Source organism: Nyctereutes procyonoides, unplaced genomic scaffold, assembly GCF_905146905.1.
Source record: "Nyctereutes procyonoides isolate TBG_1078 unplaced genomic scaffold, NYPRO_anot_genome, whole genome shotgun sequence".
Lineage (NCBI taxonomy): Eukaryota > Metazoa > Chordata > Mammalia > Carnivora > Canidae > Nyctereutes > Nyctereutes procyonoides.
This window is the reverse complement of record NW_026575044.1, coordinates 47,359,278-47,382,316: the sequence shown is the minus strand read 5'-3', so window position 1 is coordinate 47,382,316 and position 23,039 is coordinate 47,359,278. Positions and strand designations below refer to the sequence as shown.

The 23,039-nt window shown below is 38.1% G+C and overlaps 1 protein-coding gene across 2 annotated transcripts in view; it reads right to left on the bottom strand.

The window, feature by feature from the left end:
• PTPRM (protein tyrosine phosphatase receptor type M) overlaps positions 1–23,039 on the bottom strand; it is a 768,694-nt gene that overhangs the window by 244,914 nt on the left and 500,741 nt on the right. Inside the window, exons 12-14 of one of the 2 annotated variants that reach the window (XM_055323971.1) lie at positions 15,597–15,870; positions 14,484–14,520; positions 7,811–7,885 (exon numbers count right to left, since the gene is read on the bottom strand). In XM_055323971.1, coding sequence (XP_055179946.1) covers positions 7,811–7,885; positions 14,484–14,520; positions 15,597–15,870 — 386 coding nt within the window. The remainder of the gene's footprint in view (positions 1–7,810; positions 7,886–14,483; positions 14,521–15,596; positions 15,871–23,039) is intronic. The other variant, XM_055323972.1, reaches the window with a different exon arrangement.

The following is a 23,039-nucleotide window of genomic DNA, read 5'->3' as shown; positions in this document are numbered from 1 at the left end:
GGTGTTTCAATTCTGTGAGAAAATAATGGTTTATTTAATAATGAGAGCCAGTCTAACTGTTGTCTATCTGGAAAGAGCTAGACCTCTCCCTTGGCAAAAGACCACACTCTATTGGTGGTGATTTCTAGATGGATTCAAGAGCTGAAATGCAGGAGAATGGCTGAATAATCACAGATGTGAAGCCCTTCTCAAGCAAAATAAAAACCTTGGAGAAATAGAGGAAAATGGGAACATATTGGTTATCTGAAAATGACAACTTCTTGATGCCAAAAGACACAATGAAGTAAAAAGAATAGCAATGACTGGAATAAGTATGAACAAATGGAGAAGAAAAAACGCAAATGGCCAATAAACAGAAGCAAGGATGCCCAGCTTCAGGAAAAGTCAGGAGAATCCCACCTTCATGCACCATACTAGAAACATGAGGAGGTAAACATCCAGTGCAGGTGGAGCTATGGGAAAGGGGCACTTAGCAGGTACTGGGTGGAAGGATGAGCTGCTGCAATTTGGAAGGAAAGGAATATGGCCAGTGGTTCATAAAAAATGAACTTGCTCTTTGACCCATATTTGGGAATCATTAAGAAAGAAATGTTAAAATGGAAAGAATATATACAGAGGGTTATTTATTCCAGTTTGTGGTGGTGACTTGTTAGCAGGAAAAAAAAAAAAAAACTGGTGAAAATCCGAATATCCATTAACAAGGACCTGGGTGAACAGACCATCATACGGCCCTACAGAGGAACAATATTGAACTAGGGAAAAGAATGTCTGAGATTGATTTGTATTGGCTTGAAGGAGAATTCATGACCCAGTAAGTATAAAATGCTAGTAGCAGAGTTAAGTATACAAATGGTGGTGAAAAAATCTGAATATATTTGTATATTTTTATGTAGAGAGAAAGACAGCTATTATAGGGGCTGGAGATGAGATCAGTATTAGACATGGGATAAAATTTTTCAGTATATATGAGGTTTTTTTTTTATATATATAAGCTTTGTTCATTGAAATATCCCAAGAGCCTAGCACAGGGTTTAGCATATAGTAGGCACTCAGGAAATACGTGCTCCAAGAAACGATGAACAAATAAAAAGGTTTGCATCATTCCCATAAGTGAAAAGAATGTGTTAAGGAAGGAAAACAGTCATAGCTAACATTTATTCAGGGCTTACAAAGTACTTTACTTGTTCATTTAATCCTGACAACTTTACTGTGAGTAAAACTATAACTCCCACTTCACAGATGAGCAAACTGAGGATCAGAGATTTGAAGTAACTTGCCCAAGGTCACACTGCTGATAGGTGACACAGCTGAGATTTGAACCTGACTGATTTAATTCTAGAGCCTGTGTTCCCACCTGCCATGCTACCTATAACTGTTCTTAAGTGAAATTGTCGCCCAGCCGAAAGGCCTGTGTGAGATGTAGCTCCTGAGGCTTTCCCATGGAACCCCACAGACCACTGCTTAAGAATGATTGGACCAGACAATTTATAGGGCTCCCAATGTTGATGTTCTCTGGCAATTGACTAATGAGCACCTGTGGGATGAAGGATTTGAGATCCTCGCCTTTCCCAATGTACCTCCCCCCACAGTCACCACCAAATTTAGATCCTAATTTGTGGTGCCGGCCTAGTGTCAGCCCTCGCCTAGGGCTCAAAATTCATGAGGCATCTAGCGCTCTCCTTCATTCTTTGTAAAATGGCAGGATAAACGTGTTCTGGAAAGATGGTGTTAGGGCTTTAGGGTATACTTAAATATGGTATTTGCTACAGACCTACTCATCAGAGAGAGTCCAAGAAATCTCCTTGGGCTGTTGCTGGTGAACTTCAATTGCGGGTTTTCTTCCTGAGAAATAGGTGTCCTTCTCTGTGACCCAATGGCTAGGACTCCCAGGGGTGTCAGGATGGCCTATCATGCCGCGGCTGGCAAAGGGCTGCCTGCCCAGTAGAGAGGGCCCAGCAATGGAAGTGGAGGCCTGGGAGAGCCATCTGAGGGCTCAGCCTGAGACAACAGCTGGGTGGGAGTGGAGGGCATCTTTCTATCATGGCAAATGCAGGGGACACTGATCAGTGGAAAATACCAAGGCGAGGGGCAAAGCACACATCTCAAGTACAGTGAATCTTCCTATTCTGCCGTTTGTCAAGCAACACCCAGAAGTATGAAAGCAGAAGCCCAGAAAGCAGGTGATGGGACTGTCTCAGGTTGGGGACCAGTATATGATGTGTGATGAGGGCAAGGTAGCAGGGGGCCAAGAAGGTCCAGGTGGCCATAAAACCCAACTGAAAGGGCTGCACAGGGTGCCAGGGCCAGATGGGATGCAAGTGACGTCTGAGGGGCGCAGGAGGGGAGAAGGGAGAGCATGGAGGGCACAGAGGGCACAAAGGGAGAAGTTCAAACAGACGCAGAGGTCAGAGGAGCCCAGGGCTCAAGTCACAAAGCCCGGAATCAGATTCTGGTCCCTGACTTGTCCCTGGGGCCCGTGGAGGTGTTTCATTCCTTTCAGCTTTCTTCTGTCAACTGAAAAGTGTGACAACAATCTCTCAGGTGGCTGTTGCGAGACTTAGCGAAATACTGCCTGTGGAAGTCTCTAGCACAGCATCCAGAACACAGAAGTTTCCCATACACACTCAGTTGCTTGACTGCCTCAGTAGGATCTAGTTCAGTGACTTCCATGTTTTAGATTGTACATTAAAAAAAAAAAAAAAAGATTCTTGGGATGCCCTGTTAGCTCAGTGGTTTAGGGCCGCCTTCAGCTCAGGGCATAATCCTGGAGACCCGGGATCGAGTACCATATCAGGCTCTCTGTATGGAGCCTGCTTCTCCCTTTGCCTGTGTCTCTGCCTCTTTCCATGTCTCTCATGAATAAATAAATAAGATCTTTAAAAAAATAAGAAATAGGGGATCTCTAGGTGGCTCAGTGGTTTACCACCTGCCTTCGGCCCAGGGCGTGATCCTGGAGTCCCAGGATCAACTCCCACATCAGGGTCTCCGCAGGGAGCCTGCTTCTCCCTCTATCTCTGTCTCTGCCTCTCTCTGTGTCTCTCAGGAATAAGAAAATAAATAAAATCTTTAAAAATAAATAAATAAATAAATAAATAAATAAATAAATAAATAAATAAAATTTAAAATTTAAAAATTAAAAATTAAAAATTAAAAATTAAAAATTAAAAATTAAAAATTAAAAAAAAAAAACCCAACTCTATTGGGATGTTGGGTGGTTCAGTTGGTCAAACATCTGACTCTTGGTTTCGGCTCCAGTCATGCTCTGAGGGTCAGGAGAGTGAACCCTGTGTTGGGCTCGCTTCCAAGAGGAGTCTGCTTGAGATTCTGTCCTTCTCCTTCTCCCTCTGCCCCTCCCCCAATATGTGCATTCTCTCTCTAAAATAACTAACTAAATAAATTTTAAAAACTAATTTTAAAAAATCTTTATTTGCTTTAAGAGCCACATTAAGGAGAAAAAGGAACACTTTGAGATGTATTTCATGATTGCTTTGTCTACACACTGGCAAAGATTCTCTCCGTAACCAAACTCTGGCCAGACTCCTCTGAGCCCTTCCTCCCCTACGCCTCAACCTTGGCCTGTAAAGACTTGAACCCTGATGGTTTCTAACTGCTCCCGGCTGCATCCCTACGTGACCTGGTCCCCCTTAATCTGCCTGCCTGAGAAAACTGAAGGCTACCCAAAGAATTGATGGTCTGTTCCAATGACATCTGAAGACAGGGCCCTGTGTCCCAGCCCCTTGGGAGAGGGGAGCAGCCTAACTTGGATAAATGCCAGTTAGCAAACTAGATGGGTGCTTTATGGACCAATACACCTTTCCTGATTCTTGTAAGTTTTTACTACCCTGACTCCACTGAGCCCCTGCTCACATCATCCCTTCTCCCTCATTCTCCCTTTATTTTATTTATTTAATTAATTAATTAATTAATTAATTATTTTCATTCTCCCTTTAAAACGCCAGTCCCTTCTGTGCAAATCAAAATGGAGCCCGCCTCTATCCTCTATAGTCAGTAGTTAGTGCATAAAATTTGTTTTTACAGCTTTAATGTAAAGCTGTGTTTATCTTTGACAGTACAGACATATGCTACATATACATTTTTCAAAACTTGAAACTGTGTGGGAGTAATCTTTGGCTAGTTCTCTCTCTCTCTTTTTTTATTACTAATTATATCTAGCAAGTAATTCTACATGCGCTGATATATCTGATCTGTACTTGAATCCCAGAAGTCACTTTGTTTATAAATATTCTAGGATACAGATCTTATCGTATTAGATGTATGTGTTAACCAAAACGGATGATAGAAAATTTGTTTAAGGAAAACATTCTCCACAGGATTTCAGAGTTGGCTGGGTTATTAAGTCACAAACAGAAATATCTTAATATAAAATAAACAGCCTAGAGGTATTTATAAAAATCAACTAAAAATCTTAAAGAGAAATTTCTAGCATGTACAGATTTTAATTTTCTTCCCAAAGCAGTACTATATCAGAGAAAATTAACTACAAAATAAAAGGAACAAAGTAAAAACCAGAAGCACTTCCAGTTTCCAGCACTTTCTCTGTGTGCACTCTTTAGAGTGGTTTTGAGGTAGATAGGGCCTTTATCACCGGTTACATATTCTGTTTCCTTTTATAATCTCCTAAATCCAGTGGTTTAGTAAAGCATTTTTTAAATCTGCAGGTTATAACCCAATAGTGGGAAATCAGTTTAGTAGGTAGTGGTAAGAATTCTTAAAAAATGAAACAGAATAAGATGGACCAGAATAGAACAAATCAGAGTGAATTTTATTCAGTGAGTAGTCTTGTCAGTATGACTTCTAATGCCTTAGCTTCAGGTAAATAAACGTGTATGCATATTGTGTGTATTGGATAATGATGTATTCTCAAGGTTGGCTGAAGACAAAAAATTTTAAGGAACACTCCCCAGTGCAATGACAGGTCTGCTCATCCTACACACCAGCATTCTGTAATCTGATCTGCCTTTGTTCAATGAAACAGATAATAAATATTAGCTAATGTTTATGAGCAGTTTTCTGTGTCCAGGACAGTCCTGGTGATGAAATCAGGTCACCAGGTGCATGTATTCATTGGTGTTACACGAGCAAGGGAGGTCCCATCCATGCCAAGGGACAAAGGGACTATGCTGCAGAGGACTATCTCACCAAGGTTTCCTAGTGTAAGTACAGCCTTGAGTAGCACTTGGAGGAGCATGATGTCAGCACAGTCACAACAAAATGAACAAAAACACTGCTGAGGGCACTTCAGAATGTATCCCTCATGTGTCTCTTATTGGCTTCTGGAAGGGACCATATTGATCTAATAAGCAAAACCACAACTGTTCAATGGGGCACAGATGTGCAATGTTCAGAATTGTCCTAATGACCATTTCCTAAGCTGCTCCACATGACGAGAAAGGTTTGGAGATCCATGTCCTTTTCGCCTGCTAGTTACAAAACTGTTGTCTTGTCCTAACTGCTAAATGACGAGCACGATAGTAATTTTTCATTCCTAAGAGCATGTGTGTATGTAGGTTTTGATGTGACTAATGCAAAATGCCTGATGCCAAGAGCTTGGGCAACCATACAAAGTAAAGCTTTTTATAAGAGTTAGTAGATCTATACCTGGCACACAGAGGGTGCTCAATAAATGTCAGGTAAGTGATTAAATGCATTAAGTCTCAAGCTTGCAGCATAACTCATGAATAAATCTATTAAAAAGACAGTGTTACTGCTGTCAAAGTTGATGGCTGATGCAAAATAGAAAATGCAAAAGAAATATTACTTTATTTTGAATTTATCTGGGTTAGATTAACCATCATTAAAACCAGCAGTAAACACTGAGAAAAGCTCAGGAGTAGTTCTTTACTGGTTTTTGAGGCTTATTCTAACACTCCATCATTTTAATCTCTAATAAACCAAAGTAAATGACGGAGATCTCCTGCATCCCTTAAAAGAATGGCAGCCATACACCACAGCAATGTATGTGTCCTTCACAGACTAGTTCCCAAATAACAAGATACACTGGATCTGAAAGCATCATGAAGGCGGCTGATTTATGAGGTAGCTTCTTAATTTGCAAGTTTTAGAGAGAAATCTGTGTTCAGAAGTTTCACTTATTTCATGCCTAGTAAATAGCATGCTTAATATTGAAGTAGTAGGTAGAGGTAAAGCCCGAGAAGGGGGTTATTTAGCTACATTTCCCATAAGCACTTGTTTTAGGATAATGGGGCCAACCCAGTTTTAAAGTTTGCTGACAACAACTGGTGCCAGCCTAGACACAGTTGGGGGTCAGACTTGCTCAAGCATCTCAGGTCATCTTCAGGACACCTAACCGGGCCATGGGCCCGTCCTTCAACATGAAGGTGTCAGAGTGGAGGACTTGTGTTAAGAAAGACACTATCATGTAAGGACTTCTACTGTTGGGAAGAGCACTTTAGAAGTTCTGGATAACAAAGAGTCTGTAATGAGTAGAACTTCCATCAGTAAAAGAAATGTGCTTGGAAGCGACAGAAGTAGCACTGTTAATAATAACCTTATAGCTTTTGGGCCCTGAAACAGGGGATTGAAAATATGTATATATAACATTAGGCTAGAATTCCAGCAGAGGAAGAAGTAGAATTAGCCTACATTTCTTCACCTTACAAAACTCAGTCTGTACATTTCCTAAGTCTCGGTTGCTTTTATTTTCCAAAATATAAGCTCACAGAACAACTTAAACATTTATGAATTCTTACGATGAGTTAAGCTATACTTCTTTCCCTTAAGCCTTAAGAGTTCATTCCTTCGTTTCACACACTTAAAACAATTGCTGGAGTGGAAATTCTATGGAAAGTAGCTGAATGTTCTTAGTCAGCTTGAACCACTACCTGCCACAAACTATGATGTCGATGATGACTCTGAAACCAGAATTTGAATCCTGTCCATGTAATAATGTTAGGAAATCTTGAAAATGAGTTGCTTTTATTACAGGACAAAACTTTGTCTTCTGGGGTTCTCTGGCCACTCACCTTCAATCTGGAGTCATTTATTGGGCTCTTATGAGTTTGTGTAGATGTCCATACACCTCTGGAGATAGTATGGATGGACAAGCTAATACCTCTTAGCTAAGCTTGCTTTCTGTGTGCTGTTTCTTCTATAAAGAAGCACACAGTTCAAGTCTATGACTCTAAGCCATTCAATTTTTCAAAAAACGTCCCTAAATTATTCAGTGCATTTGACTTGCAGATGTGCCACCGCTTTATGTAAACACTTGGCTTTGAAACGAGGATCTATAAGGAATGCAATCAGCTCTGTTCCAGTTGTACATACACGAAAAACTGTTTGAACAGTGTCACCCCAAACAGCTTCGGGTGACTTTCATTTCAGGATTGTGCATTGCTACATGGGCGTGCAAACTAGACCCTACAAGGGTGAAAAGTAAACCTCGCTCACCCTCACATTGCAAAGCCTTTTTAGGTGAATTTGCATAAATGGGCATCCATCTTTATGGATTTTGATTGAAATCTGCTTGATGGCATTGCTAGGCAAGTCCCAAAAATTTCATTCTGTGTAACATTAGGCTAGAAAGGGACACACAAACAGACAAACACACGATGAAAACATGCAGTGGCATTGTGCGTAATGCATGGGTATAAATGTGCACACAGAAGAGGCCAAGCACATCACTTGATTTAATGCGGGCACAGGTCTGTACCAAGAGTCTGAAACATTATAAACAAGCCTTAAGCAAAGGAGGAAATGTAGAGGGGAAACAAAGCTGAGAAAAATGAGCAGGAAATGGGCAAGATGACTCATCTATACTTGAACGTCTGACCTGTCAGTTGGTCGTCGCCTGCGGCAGGGGCGATGCGAATGTAAGGTGTTGTAAGCTGAGTCACGATTATCGCAGCTATGGCAAAGGAAGATCCCCAGGTCAGCATGCATGAGGGAAGAAAAAGCCAAACTGAGGCTAGGCTAGCAAGGAGAATCTCGATCAGTAAATCACATCGTCCCAACTTTGTTCCAACAACGACAAAAAGAGAAGAAAAGCAAAAAGCAAAAAAACAAAAACAAAAAAAAAAAAACAAAAAAACAAAAAACAAAAAAAAAAACCCCAAAAACATAGCAAAGTGTCGAATTTTCAGAATTCTTTTCCCTTAGATAAGCTTTGTCAGGCAGTTAGATTTCTAACTATGACACAGTTCAAGCTTTGGCTGAGATTTTGGGTAGATCAACCGAAGGGGGTAAAAAAAAGGAAAAAACAAACCTAAGTCTTAAACAAGACTCAAGACTGAATAGTGTTCCCGACTGTTATCGAGCGTCTGTATAAATGATTCCTTGCTAATTCTGATGATCCCAACTTTAGGCTTTTAAAATTTATTAGGTTACTTCAAATTCTGCTGCTGAAGTCACAATATTTCCTCTTCTTGCTAAAATCACCTTTGTGAAGCACATTATCTTCTTTCACTAAAAACAGTTTTAGGTAGAGAAATTTCTCTGATAACTAAATTTCGTGTAGAACATTTCCATTTGGGAACCTTAGTTTGTCACATTAAGGGACTGAAAAAAATGCATCTCAAAGCATCGGTTAAAAAAAGGAAAACCAGTAATTGCCTTTGCTATAGTTGTCATGGTTCACATATGACCAAAGACATGATTAAGATTCTTGAAGTGGACCAGTCAGGCTTCTTGGTTTGCCTATACAGCTCAGCAGTTGTGTTTAAATGGTTAACATTTATGACACACAGATATTGGGGAGGAAAAAAAAGAAAATTAAAACGTCAGTTCTAACATGATACAGCTGGAAAATGATGCAAAGAAAAAATATTCGAAAATTAAGGACAGGCTTACATGAAAGATTACTAATTTACATGGAACAGCCTGGGTGCTATTAGAAATGTGGCAGCGAGTAAGGAAAATAGATCATCTACCATCTGCAGACAATTAAACTCAAAACTGCTGCTGCATAATATTTTGAAATATCCCTCTGCACCATTCAAACGGTGCTGCTCCTTGTAACTAGACAACTGTAGCAACTGGGTTCGAAAGTGGGAAAATTATCTTTCACACATTATTAATGAAAACTTCCTAGTCTTGCTAAGTAAGATGAATAAACTACCAGTTGGAGAAGATGGAGGACTCCCGAGGTACTACAGAGATAATTTTCTGGGTAGGATATAGTATGCAATTTTGCATACTGATATAGTCAGTTGTAAACAGTAAAATGTGATTTCTAAGACTCACTAAGAAGTTGATGCCAAGTTTATACATATAACATTTGCTTGGTCAGAGACCATTGTTGAAACATTCCAGTATGGTTTTCCATTACTCACAGGAAAATGTGACCTACTCTGCTTTCAAGACCAATTATAATGTCTTATCAAAAACAGAGATCTACCCAATACTGAAAAAAGTTAAATAAAATGAACAAAAAGTTACTTGAGAGTGGCTATGTTGGGCAGCCACGTATTTACAACTAAGTGAAAGGCAAATTGCAATTGGAGGCTCAAAACCCCGATGGAAAAAGTATATATTATAGATATCAGGAGGGATTTTTTTTATATGATCTCTATGTTCTGCCTTCTGAAGTATTTATTTGTGACTATTATTTTTAGTTACCAGGAAAAAACTTGATTCTGTTACAAAATACCTTAAAATAGGAGTCAGCCAGCCCAAGGCCTACTTTTGCAAATAAAGTTTTATTGGAACACAGTCAGACTTAATTGCTTACACAACACTCACAGCTGCTCTTGCACAGCAACAGTAGAGCTGAGAAGTTGTGACAAAGACCATATGAGGTCTGTGACCCTAACATGTTTACCATCTGCCCTTTAGCTGAAAATCTGCTGCACCCTGTCTTAAAATATCAATACAAATGCATTAAAAAACAGAATACTGCTAAATTTTAAGATAAAGTAAGAAATCCTAAACCTATGCTTTGAAGACAATATCTGATAGTAGCTGATAAATGTAGGATCTCTTTTAGGTCCAAAGGTATGTATGAAAGGTAAAAAGTGGATCAGACTTCTGAAGCATCATTTCAGCTGCATGTAATTGGGGTCTTCTGGAATGTGAGGAAGCAGTATTTATCAAACTCTTTCGCATGACTTTCATGTTATTTGGAAAATTAGTTTGGGTCAAATTATTTGGGAAACATAGGGTTGAACAAAATTAAACAGGTTTCTTTTCCTTTGTAACTTCTCAGGGGCCTGGATATACTCATGATGTACATTAGGAAGACTATTTAAGATCAATCAAAGAATTTATTTTCTCTACAAAATGCTGAATGACAAATGTAGATCATATCTATATTTCTCTTTCTAAATCCATAGCTAAATGTTAACATATTAGCATACATTAGTGGTCTTACTATATAATTTTTTTTCTCCTGTATTGAATATGAATAATTAAAAAGAATCTTAATTAGCTTTGCATGTCAACAGACATTCTTTTCAGCTCTTTTGTTGGTGGGTTTTCATTTTGTAGCATTGTGGCCTAGAAACTATGGCATTTCTTTGAACAAAACAGTGAACAGGAAAACAGTCTAGAGAAACTTCTCAAAGAGCCTATTGATTAAAAAGAGAAACATTCAAATTTCTGAATCTAGTTAGAAACTGTATCAAGACAATGGAAATCCTTCAAAATTTTCTGAAGGTCTTCTAGCAAAGCATATGCACGTTGCAGGACAAATGTTAAGTTAAATAAAATACTGAGCTTAAAAAGAGTGAATCATTTTTTGCACAAAAAATCCACCTTAAAATATGACACTAGAATAATGGTTTGTTTTCTTTTTGTTTAAGACTTTTAGTCTGACTCCTATAATGCTTTTGGAAAGAATTTAGTATGTGTTCTCATGAAGTTTTTGTTTCAAGTTCTGGTTACACTGCTGTTAGCCAAATCATAGCAAAGAAAGGAATAAATACACACATATGACTCTAGCCCTCATACACTGAAAATAAAGGAACCAAACAAAAAAGCCCTTCAAAACATCTATGAACTCAAAATCGTTAAAAATTTAGAAGTGATATATTTATGTACTAGGACGTCTCACAGATTATCTCCTAACATTCAGAAGGTGCTCACATACATTTTAAAATAAATTTATAATAGGAAAGCCCCAAAATGGCTATACTGTCAAGGAGAAGGACAGCTGGTATAATGTTATGGAAAATATTATTTTATGGAAGATTGATGCAAAGTATACATTTTAAATTGATTATTAAGTCAATTAGAATGGATATACTTTATTTAATATAAGAAGTCTTCCTACAAGACAGATTTTGATTTTTAAATGTATCCTGTCCATTTAGAATTGATAATCAACAAAGCCTTCTAGAACTAGCATAAAAAGAGTTTCAGCCCTACCACTGATCAGCAGGCAGCCATAAGGTATGCAAAAGTCAAAGAAAATACATATACTAACCGCTAAGACAGTTGGACCAAGGTGGTCTTGAAACTATAAAAATGTGAATGTGATTAAAAATCAAAATAAAACTAAGAGAATCTGAGAATACCTAAGAGCTATTCTATTCATTTCGCCATACACATGGAGGGTAACATCCAAACATCATGCATATTCTATTATTGCATGGTATCTTTATCTTTTTAACTCAAGAGATAGAATATTCTGTGATGAGTTTGCCTATAGCCCATAATAAAAAGAGTCACATATACCTATGAGAAATCTGGATATATAAATTAAAGGGTATAGGAAAATATAGGCAATCCCCCACACATATGGAAATAGGTAGGAACATACCTTGGGTATTTTTCCCATGTCTAATTTTTATGAGGCTTTATATTTGAGATGATTAGTGCCAAAATATACCCATGGAATATGATTAAAATAATCACAACATTAAATTTATAAAGAGTATGAAATATTTCTTTAAGAGACATAGCCATATTTGAAATTACAAACTAGATTCCTGTGAAAACAAATCCACCTCCATATTTTCTCTTTAAAGATACTTGTCAACAGTTGTTTCATGAGAACATCGACATCTTTGTAAATTCAAAATGCTGCTTAGGAAAGTGGTTTAGTGCCTGGAAATTCAATTAATGCACCACACTGTCAGCCATATGTGGCAAAAACACAAAAAGTTTGAGATCTTTTAAATTTCAAGCATCTTTACTGCAAGGTACCAATAGAATGATTAGAACTGCCTATTTCTCTGTTTTGACTAAGTAGTCAAGATGGAATGGCTTCCTCACTGCTGAAAGAATTTTTAGTATGAATAAAGAAAAATGATCTGACTGTAGTGGGGGTGAAACATTAGACTGTGCTGTAAAGGAAGTTCATTGAATCTGTAAATGTAGAACATAATAAAATAAAATAGTGCCGGACAGTGCAGTTCCACCTGCAAAGAGATATTCTCCTGTAGTGTCCTCTTGTATTATGCTCTCCTGAATAGAAGTGACAATGTTATATAATGACTATTAACATTCGTTCCCTTCTTTCCCCAAAAGAGTTGATTTGGATAGAGTTTGTTGCTATATAAATGTTTGTAAATGACTCAGAAAATATGAGTGGGGAATATTTAGTCAATCAGGTCATCTGATTACTTAATCATCCTTGGGTGAATTGAAAAACAAATGACATTATTGATTAAATCTAGCTGATGGAAGAAAATGATCCAAATCACCATCTAATTCAATCTATTGTGAAAACAGCCAATGTCAGATTTCTAAGTCTCTACAACTGTGTTACTTATAATTATTTAGCTATGTAGCTGAACAGGATGACAGATATTTCACCACTTTCAAAGTAAACTGGGCAGGGCCACAATTTAATAAAGGGGAGAGCAGACACTTATACAATGCAGTTCTATAACTGGCCAGAGTTCTGCTGGATTAAGGGCTGTGAGACATAGTGAAACACTGAGGATCGGAGTTCAAAAGTTTAGAATTAAACCCTGACCCACAAATTTGCAGCTGAGGGACCTTGGTCAGTCAGTTCATCTCTAAAAATATGCGTTTTATTCATTTAGAAAATAAAAATAGCAATACCTGCCTCCTTTCTCACAGTAATATTGAAGAAATAGATAGTGCATGTATAAAAGTGCTTTCAATTTTTTTTTAGCTATGATATTCAATGTAAGGCATTATAAATTAGGCACTCTGGAACTGGATTTACTCTTTCTGAACCCAAGGGGAAATAGAATTCACTCCAGCAACTGGAGCACGGGCAGTGGTGTGGAGGTCTCAGGATATCAACACCTCATTGAAGGGCATCATAATATCATAATAAATAATAGCTAAGAGCCTATTACAGTTTGTAAAACATACCAATATCTGTAATTTCATTTATTATTTATTTACTCCTAAAAATAAAGGCAGCTAATCAGGTACAATCATGATATTAAAAAACTGAGTGTTTCAAAATCAATATAAATAGATTGTTGGAAACAGAACTATGAGGCCATGAGGACCAACAAAATACATAGGATGTGAGTACCTGACACAAGGCTTGGCACATACCATGAAACTAAAAAATATTTGTCAAGCTAACTGAATAAAGAGGTCATGTATCTTTACAAAATAAGAATTCAATGAGAATTTTGAAAATGCAGGTGGAAGTCCATGACATATCAAACTATGCTTCCTGACAGGGAAGCAACAAAAACATGGTATTTTTATCCAACAGAACTCAAGTGATTGCCTACGGCCCGATTATGTCTAGTACCATAGACATACAATGCCTTCATGCCATCATTTCTAAATTAAATCACACAGAACTTCATCATGCTCAGGGTCACTCTGATGGTCTGAAAGGGTATGTTCAACTACAAGTGTTAATTTATAATGCCTCATTTTAATGCAGGATTTTACATTTCTTAAAGCATTTTCTCATACACGTCCCATATGCTGGTTAAAACCACGCTGCAAGGTTGAGAAGATGAGGTTACAGCTCGAGCACACACACAACTGTACTGTCTTCTTTAGGAGGCTGTGTGTGGTGAGCTTGTGGTGGTTCACCTAGCCACTTCTACATCCGGTCCCTGATCACATTTTCTTGGGACTTTAACCAGACCTGGGAAACAAAGATCTACTAACATCACCCAGTTACTGGGTTCAATAGACCCGCTGTCAGTGAAAAAAAGCACCTGCTCTCCACCTGGGAGAGCTCTTGTCACTAGGTGCTTGCTTAAAAATAGGTCATATTTTACTACTTTGCACATCAAGATTCATTGGTCATAGTATTCATTTGGTCCTATAGTTAAAAAAAAAAAACGTGTACTAAGATCCATAAACATTACTTTTAATGAATTTTGAAAAAGCTAACCATTGAAAACTGCTTGGAACGCAATAATATGATTCCTTATTTTAAAAAGTATCTACATGAAATAGTCAATGTTAACTGCTAAGACTCTAGTACATACACACACACACACACACACACACACACACACTTCTTTCAATAAAGTTAACATTCCGAGAAGTTTTGAAATACCATCTAAATTTTTAAGGGACATAAACTGGGAGAACATCCCACAATTTCAACCTACCTTTTGTGGCCACTCGGACACAGTCTATTTTGGTTTCCTGTGTTAAATAAAGAGGGGAAAAAAATCACTATTCGTGTTTTATTTAAAATGAATAAAAACATCTGTAGTTCTATTTACATGCTGATAAGGAAAGATCTCATTGTTCCGAGTGTGGTGTTAATCACACAGTGATTACTCCTGGAACCCCGCTCAGATACAAGTTCCTATGATGATTACAGAAACCACACTCAGATACATTTTCCAGCTCCAGAGCTGGTGGCTGTAGGCATCTGGAGCGGATGGTGAATGAGGGGCTACATACAAAATATCTCTGCCTTGTGGCCCTGGCATCTCCAGATCCTTGCTCACTCTCTGTGCAGATACTACTAGAGGATAACTCCAGAGTCCTGAATTTCCCCCCTTTTCACTGGCAAAAGTCGAGTCAGTGAGGATACTTGGACCCATGTGGTGAAGAAGGGAAAGCATCATGGTATCTGGAAAATTCCCACTTCTTTCTAAAGAGACTTTAATATCTTACCAGAGTTCTGGGTTGGTCTGAACAGGAGAGGGGAAAAAAATTCGGGAACAACTCCGTAGTTTTTGTTTTCATCGCATTTTTCTAAAACTATTTTCTCTTAAGAAAAAAAACTGAAGATACCTAATTTAGTCACAGCTATAGGAAGCATAAACTCTCGTGAAACCAAAGAAATGGGACAGAATAGGCTGAAAAGACAGATGTTGTGTATCTCACAAAATTTTAAATGAGCTGAATGTATGTGCTATAGCTATAACTACTTCCCTGCAAAATAGTAAGCTAAGCAGAATTGCTAGCCAACTTTTGGTAACAAGTAAAAACTGAAAATAAAAACCATCATGTTGACAATATACTCGTCCTACCAAAACAAATACAAATATATTCATTTCTTTCCATAGATTTCTCTAGGTGAAAATAAGTTTATTTTTTATTTTTATTTTTTTTTGAAAATAAGTTTAGAAAGAGAAAACAAAACCCACATTTGTTCCAAGTAAAAACATACAAAAGCATGCCTTTATTTCTTACTACTATCTTCTTTACTCTATGTTCACATTAATAACTCTAAATGGCCTAAGTAAACAGCCATCTATAAAACTTACCCCATTGGCTCTACTAGCAGCTTGGAAATAAATTCTGTAGCTTTTATGGGGGAGAAGGGGAGTGTTCCAGTATCCATTGTATGTCTTATTATCACCAATAGTAAAAGGCTGAGCAGCTTGGAGGCTGTTTGCTGGGAATTCTGCAGCAAAGTAGTACTGTGAGTTCAGTATTGATGCATTCTGGAAGTGAATTGGCACAGGGTAGCACTTTAGGATTTCTGTTGTCTTTTTAGTTCTTCGAGGACGTTCTTCCTCAACAACTACTTGATAGACACTAGGGGGAAAAAACAGTATTATCAGTGATATTTTATGATAATTGGGCTGATACCCTTTGCCTTCAATTGCATGGGGGCCATGGGATATCCAAAATAAAGAATGCACTGGATATCATCAATAATAAGTGCTTAATGCATATGGATACTCACTTAACTCTTGCTCAATACAAGAGGGGGAAGGGGCTTAATATTTTCCCATAGAATTCTCTCACCCCGCCCCCCAAAACACAGTATTGAGGGAAACAAAGTTCATCAAAATTACAAAAAAATTATCTAACAATCTCTGCTGTTTATGTGAGCAGGACACTAAAATTTTTTTCACATGTAACTGAAGATGAGTTTATAGAAAAATTTACTCAATTTACCTAATGAGCAAATAAATGAAATTATAAATTATATTCACTGTAAGTTTTTTTAAAAGGCAATGTACTATTTTCTTCAATGACATCTGTATGAATGCACATGAAGTATTAACAAGTCAAAAAACACAATATGTAATGATTCATGTTTAAGTAAGGTTTAACTTCCCATATTTTCTTATATTCCTTTGCCCTTCACCATATCAGATCAGTGGTAAGAGATGATGTAAGGAGAGCATAAAAAAGAGACTGGAATTTCAAAAGCCAAGGCCTTGGAGTTATAAGCAGTTTCTAAGAGTAGATCATGAACCGGGTCACTTTAATCATACATGAAGATAAGATGGGGATGAGCATGCTCTGAAGATGCCTGAACAGGTGTCCCAGCACCTACCCGCTTTCCTCCCTGTCCCCTTCCAATGTCTGAATTTCAAAGTAGCCACAGGAGAATGGGACAAACCTTGAAGGGATGGATGCTTCTACTAAGATATGTATTTTACCATAATGATGAATATTTGTGCAGTTTGGGTGGGGAAAAAAAAGTTTCTAATACTGAGCAAAAACTAACTCTTGACAGCAGCTTTCAAGAACTGAATCCAGAATAGATGGATCTTGTTCTCACTGTATCAGAAAAGCACTGTGACTCCCTGGAACAATTCTGCAATCCTAGAGTTGCTCATATAGACACTCATCAATGCCAAAGAAGAGCAGGAGAGAGGTGCCTAACATCCCTATCTGCCTGGGGAGGGCCTGGAGAGGTCCCTCTTTGGGTCTTGCTCTTGTGAATGCCGAATGTGCACTCAGTGAAATCACCTATTTCTGGGAATACAACTACTTAGCACATTCCATTACAGGAATGCAATGCAGCAGCTGCTGCCCAGTCTATAATTCTGCCCAGTCTATAATTCTGTCCAAATAAAAATCAACTGTAGGACATCAGAATGACTACAGTACAATGATAAAGCAAATTCCGAGTATGATGTAAAGTTAAATAAATAAAAACCAGAAATACTTCCTAACCTCCTAACATCAGACCTGATATTATTGGTTATGTAAGACATTCCCCCAAATCTGGTAGAAATCTCACTGCGTGATGGATATGACACAAAAGGATGTATTTAGGAAGAATCATCCTCTATAGAAGACAAGGAACACATATTGAGATAAAGTGGACTTTAATTTCTTGCCCCCTTCTCCCTGACTTCCTACATATATGGTTAAATGTGACAATTTTAAAATATATATGCAAATTCTGATACTTTTCCCATCAGGAATGGGGCTGGCCAACCTTAATGACAACATACAACCAACAGAATGTAACAGTGGGACAATGGATAACTCTCAAGGCACTGGTCAGAGGAGGCCATGCATCTTCAGCCTGGCTCCCCAGGAAGCTTTCTAAAAGAAAAAGCCAGCCACCACATAAATGGTCCAATGACTCCGAACCTGCCATACTAGAGAGGTCACATGCAGGCGCTCTGCTCTGCAGTCCCAAAGAGCTCCCAGCCAACAACTGGCATCACTGATAGCCATGTGCGTGGGGCACTGTGGAAGGCCACATGACTGACCTTCAGCTGATGGCTGACCTAAGACCCCAAGCTGGGACTGCCCAGCAAAGGCTTTGCTGCCCACATATTAACAGCAGAAGAGAAATGTTATTTTCAACTGATGAGTTTGGAGTAGTTGGATATGCAGCAAATATTAAACAGAAGGTCAGGTCATAGAATAGCTAGAGTAAGGGATCAAGGTCAAAATAAAAGACAGCACCACGTGGGGCAGCTGGGTGGCTCAGCTGGTGAAGCATCCATCTTCAGCTCAGGTCATGATCCCGGGGTCCTGGAATCAAGCCCTTCGTTGGGCTCCCTGCTCAGTTGAGATTCTGCTTCTCCCTCCGCCACTCCCCCTGCTTGTGCTCTCTCTGTCTTGCTCTCTCTCAAATAAATAAAAATAAAATCTTAAAAAAAAAAGCACAGCGCAGACAATAGCTGATTGATGGAGAAGTCTAACATAGTATGCCACTAAATAGAAACAGCACTAAGAAAATGTGCCTATTCTCTTGAAATGCCTTTTGTAGGGGTTGGGGGGAGAGGGGCATGTGCATTGATCTATGCTCTAATCCTAATTATGCTAACAATTGGGGTTTTAGATTTTATCTATTTACTTATTTATTTATTCAATTATTTATTTATTTGAGAGAGAGTGTACATGAGCTGGGGTAGGGGCAGAGGGACAGAAAATCTCAAGCTGAATCTATGCTGTGCAGAGAGCCCAATGTGGGGCTCAATCCCATGACCCTGAGATCATGACCTGAGCCAAGACCATGAGTTGGATGCTTAACTGACTGTGCCACCCAGTTGCCCCTCAAAAAACAACAAAGAAGCTATAGATGGTACTTTTACCTTTGACCACAATTCATACTCCTATCTCTCTGCAAGTCATTAATAATTTCCCGGGAGGGAGCTCCTGGATCTGCAGTGAGGCCAGTGCCCGGCTGGTATCCTCTCTAGCAATCAGTCCTAACCAGAAACTGTTGCCAGTGGTACCAGGATAGTAATCACTCATTTTTCATTTTCAGATCCTCGAGATGAAATAGTAGCACAACCACTTCCAGGCTGTCCAATCCCACCATCCTGAATTCTCCTATTACAAACACCTTGTCCTCTATTACTTCACCCTGGCCTGGACCCAAGTTTGTTATTTAAATGCTGTTCTCCCCAACACACAGAAATCTTTTGCGACTCTCAGCAGATGACCCCACCTCACAAAAAGATTGAGACCCTTTTATGAACCTTTTATCAGGGGCTTATGATCTGTTCCCCCATTTTGATGTACTCTTGCTCTGATCCACACTCATAAAAATATATTTTTTGTAAAGACTAGTACTCATTTGTGTCTATTTATCAGTATTTTTAAAAACCTCACAAGTTCCTAAAGGAAAGGTCTATGATTTAGTCATCTCTATCTCAGCACAATTAAAATGAAGTCAGCCATAAGGTACATATTTTTGAAAGCATAATATAATCCAAAAGTAATTTCCATTTTATATACATTATATGTAGTGGCAGGGAAGAAATACAGTGGTGATCACAAATATGCTCTGCTTAACTAAAATTTAATACTAGGTTTATTTTGTATTCATTTCTTGAATACTCAAGAGCAAAGAGAAGAAATGATCAAGAAACAGGTTTCATGATGATAAGATGCTGGTTTGATTGTAAGTTTATGCAAGATAACCCACGATTACATAAAGAGCCCCGAGAGAATCAAAAGCTGCATCTCTGTTTTTCTACCCTCTTCCCACACCTTCATCCATCTTTTCTCCAACTTTGGTAGTATGTGTGCTGTGTTGTGTGTATATTTACTCACTTATTAAGAAATGTTTTTGAGCACGTACTATGTATCAGGCATTGCCCTATCTTAACAATACAGTATTTGACATTCTCTAATGAAAGAAAAATTTGTTTTGTGATTTAAATACCATCTATGTGAATATGGGGAAAGGAAATTAATTTTTCCAAGCAGAAATTTTGTGAGGATTAGATGAAAAATTGAGAATTAAATGATCATTTAGAGGGCCCTCATTTGAGCCAGCTGGTATGTTATACACTTTGCTCCACTCCAGATATATTACTTTTTAAATGGCTACCGTCTACTCATCTTCAGATATATTAAAGGAAGAACTAAGTTGACTAGAGCAATTTCAAACCCAAAATGTCTTTTCATCCTTGCTCCACAAGAGAAATTAGATTTGCAAGCATCCAGACCTCAAATCTATTTGCTCTTTAATAATTTAAGCACTGAAAGGTCAAGCAGCTCTTTTCCATTCCCCTTTATCAACGTCCAAGCGCTAATGAAAAATAGCTAAATCCTATCTGCTGCCCAATTGCCACACATTGCTGTCTTCCGGAAGGAAATTAACGCATTATTGGCACCTAGGTCAATGGCACCTTAACAGAACTCTCTGACACATTTCTCATTGGTGCAAATAACATCACTTCACTAGTGAATTTCATAAAATCTGCCCAACCACAATTGCAGTCTCAAAAAGCAGCTTTGAAAATCTTACTCTCTGAATGGTTTTTCTAAAAAGATGATTAAAAAGAGCAAGTTCTTGAGGATGGAAAACCAAGCAGAAGTTTCTAGCTTAGTGAGCTGAATTAAAATTCTATTATCCTTTTAATGTATTACTCATTGCTCCCTTTGTTTATTAAAGTTATACCATCCCTATCCTGATTCCACCAATATTCTGGAATTTAAAGTAACATAAAATCTTCCTACGGCATTTGCAATATGAAGGCACAATCCATAGTGAAGATGAATCTGCCAAAAAAGTGACATCACTATATCATTACTTTCTTATGGAATGAAATTTAATTTAAAATTTAATTTATGCGAGGCTTTCCTACAGCAAAACTCTAAGGCTTTTACAAGGAGAATAAGAAATCTGCATTTATATAGGCTAGCACATGAAGTATAACTTAGAAAAGAACATCGGAACATCTTTCATGTACTCTGTTAAACCTGAAAGTTCAAATGTGATGAGATACTTTTTTTTTTTTTCTAACTTTGAAGACATTGAGGGGAAGCCTGCTGCAGAGTTGAAATTGACTCTAAAATTTTGGTCTTAATTCATTTCAAGATTAAAAGATTAAACCCTTAGTTGTAAGTTCATTTTTCTTATCCACTTTTTCTATTTCTTATCAGCATATAATAACTGGAGGGTTATCCAACCAGAGAGCAGGACAGGGGGTAAGGAGGAAGGGGGAGAGGGAGAGAAGTTAATGATCCATTTCATTGTTGCTTTGGCTAATCCTTTAAAGTCTACACTTGTGATCATTCAAGGACTTAGAATATTGTTCATCTCATGGTACCTAAGAGTGCTTTTTGTTTGATTTGCAATTTTTGGTAAAACTATCTATTCTATATGTATAAAGAAAGAATAAAGGCTGGTATTTCTATCTTCCTGAAGATTATTTTTGGGAGGGAGGTGATAGAAAATGAAAGTATAAATTAGATGCAAAGCGTGTAAAAATGTGTAATTAAAGTTTATTGCCATGCAACAGCACAGAATTTATTTTCTTCCTGTTCTTGGTATGGTCCTTCCCTTTTCCTAAACCTGTTAGCACTTACTGAAATGACACCCCAATCATTCAAACAACCCAGTACAACTTAACTAAGCTTTAAAAATACTGTTGCCTTTAAAAATACTGCCACCAGGGATAAAAGGTCAGTTCATGTTCAACATGTTGATCATCATGACTAGGATTCTTCAGAGTCCTTCATGTATCACTAGCACTGAGTTGAAGACCTAATACAGTTCTGTTCATTAAGTCACAAATGACGACTGATAACTAGTTTTACACAGATAGTGGGCAATGGGTAACACACCGCACAGCATAAATAGATATGGGGTGGGGGGTGGTGTGAATATTTTATGTTAGCAACTTTAATTTCTCTTTGTCCTGCTCTGTTCTAGATAAGACTGGCCATAAATCGCTTTGGAATATTTTGTGGGACACCACAAATATATTTTATGTTCTCTCAGCCATAATTCATCACAAGGAGCTTGCCTAGCATCTGTAAGTTACCGGTGTTCAGTGTGTGTTGGTGCCCATGCATGTGTGCGTGCATGTGCGTGTGCATGGGCAAGCATGCCTAAGCGTGCAGTCCAATACCCTGCTGCTCAGCTAGTTAGTGATAAAATCTGATATAATAAAATATTAATTACAGCTGAAAGGTTGGGTGAGAAATATGAAGTCAATTACAGTTCCATATTGTGAACAAAGGGCAGGAAGAAAAAAATCCTTTAGTTATGGAGGTTTGGGATAATAAAAGAACAACTAAAACATTAGACTCAGGCTAAGAAGCTCTGTAAAAGGCCACCTGTTATTAATCTTCACAGCAGACACCAAATTTCAAGTAAATTAGTCTTAGATGGAACCTCTTTAAGAATGATTTCTCCCCATTTTAAAAATGAAGACATTTTCCTTTGCAGATTTCATTTCACTTAAGCTAATCATAATTTAATCATCACAATTTCATAACAAACACAAGACTGTAAAAATTATAATTTAAGGTCAGCTACTATTATTCAAGTATGTTTTCTTAAATAGCACTAGCGATTTGAATAAGAATGGAAATCAAATACCATCAAAGCCACACTAACTGTTTTCATTACTCCATGTCTGTGTTATATTCAACTCAGAGTCTTTTGGTCCCTAACAGGAACAATACTGCAGTCTAGGTGAGCTGGAATATAAATGCTACCATCCAAAAGGAAGGCAGGTGAACCAAATGGGGGTGCCGCTGAGAGACCACTGAACTCAGAGTCATCATACACAGGCAACTGGGTCCAGCTTTACCACTAAATCATCGGCCAACCAGTAAGGTCCTTTCAAGATCTAATATTTTATAACTCCTGGCACAAGACCAGACAAGTCTCTACATCAGTACATGAGAAGAAAATTATTTCATTCCTGTAACCTCCCTCCTCCCATTCTAAGCATTGTGCCAGGCATAGGGGAAGAATAAGAGGAGGAAGCAGGTACAGACTGCCCCTGTCCTTGAGAAAACCAGCCTAAGAGTACTAGAAATAGGTGGCTCAAACGGAGAACTACTGTGATGAGAACCTAAAATGGGTTTGTACAAAGTGTAGGGGAATGTAGGGGAGGAGTGACAAATGTTTATGCCAGTCTCTGATAGCATCAGTTCATTGAGGACATCCAGGCTGGACCTAGTGTCTAAACATTACCACCACTAATACCCGAAGACTGCTCTACTGCCTAGGGCCACCAGCTTTCTTTTTTCTTTCT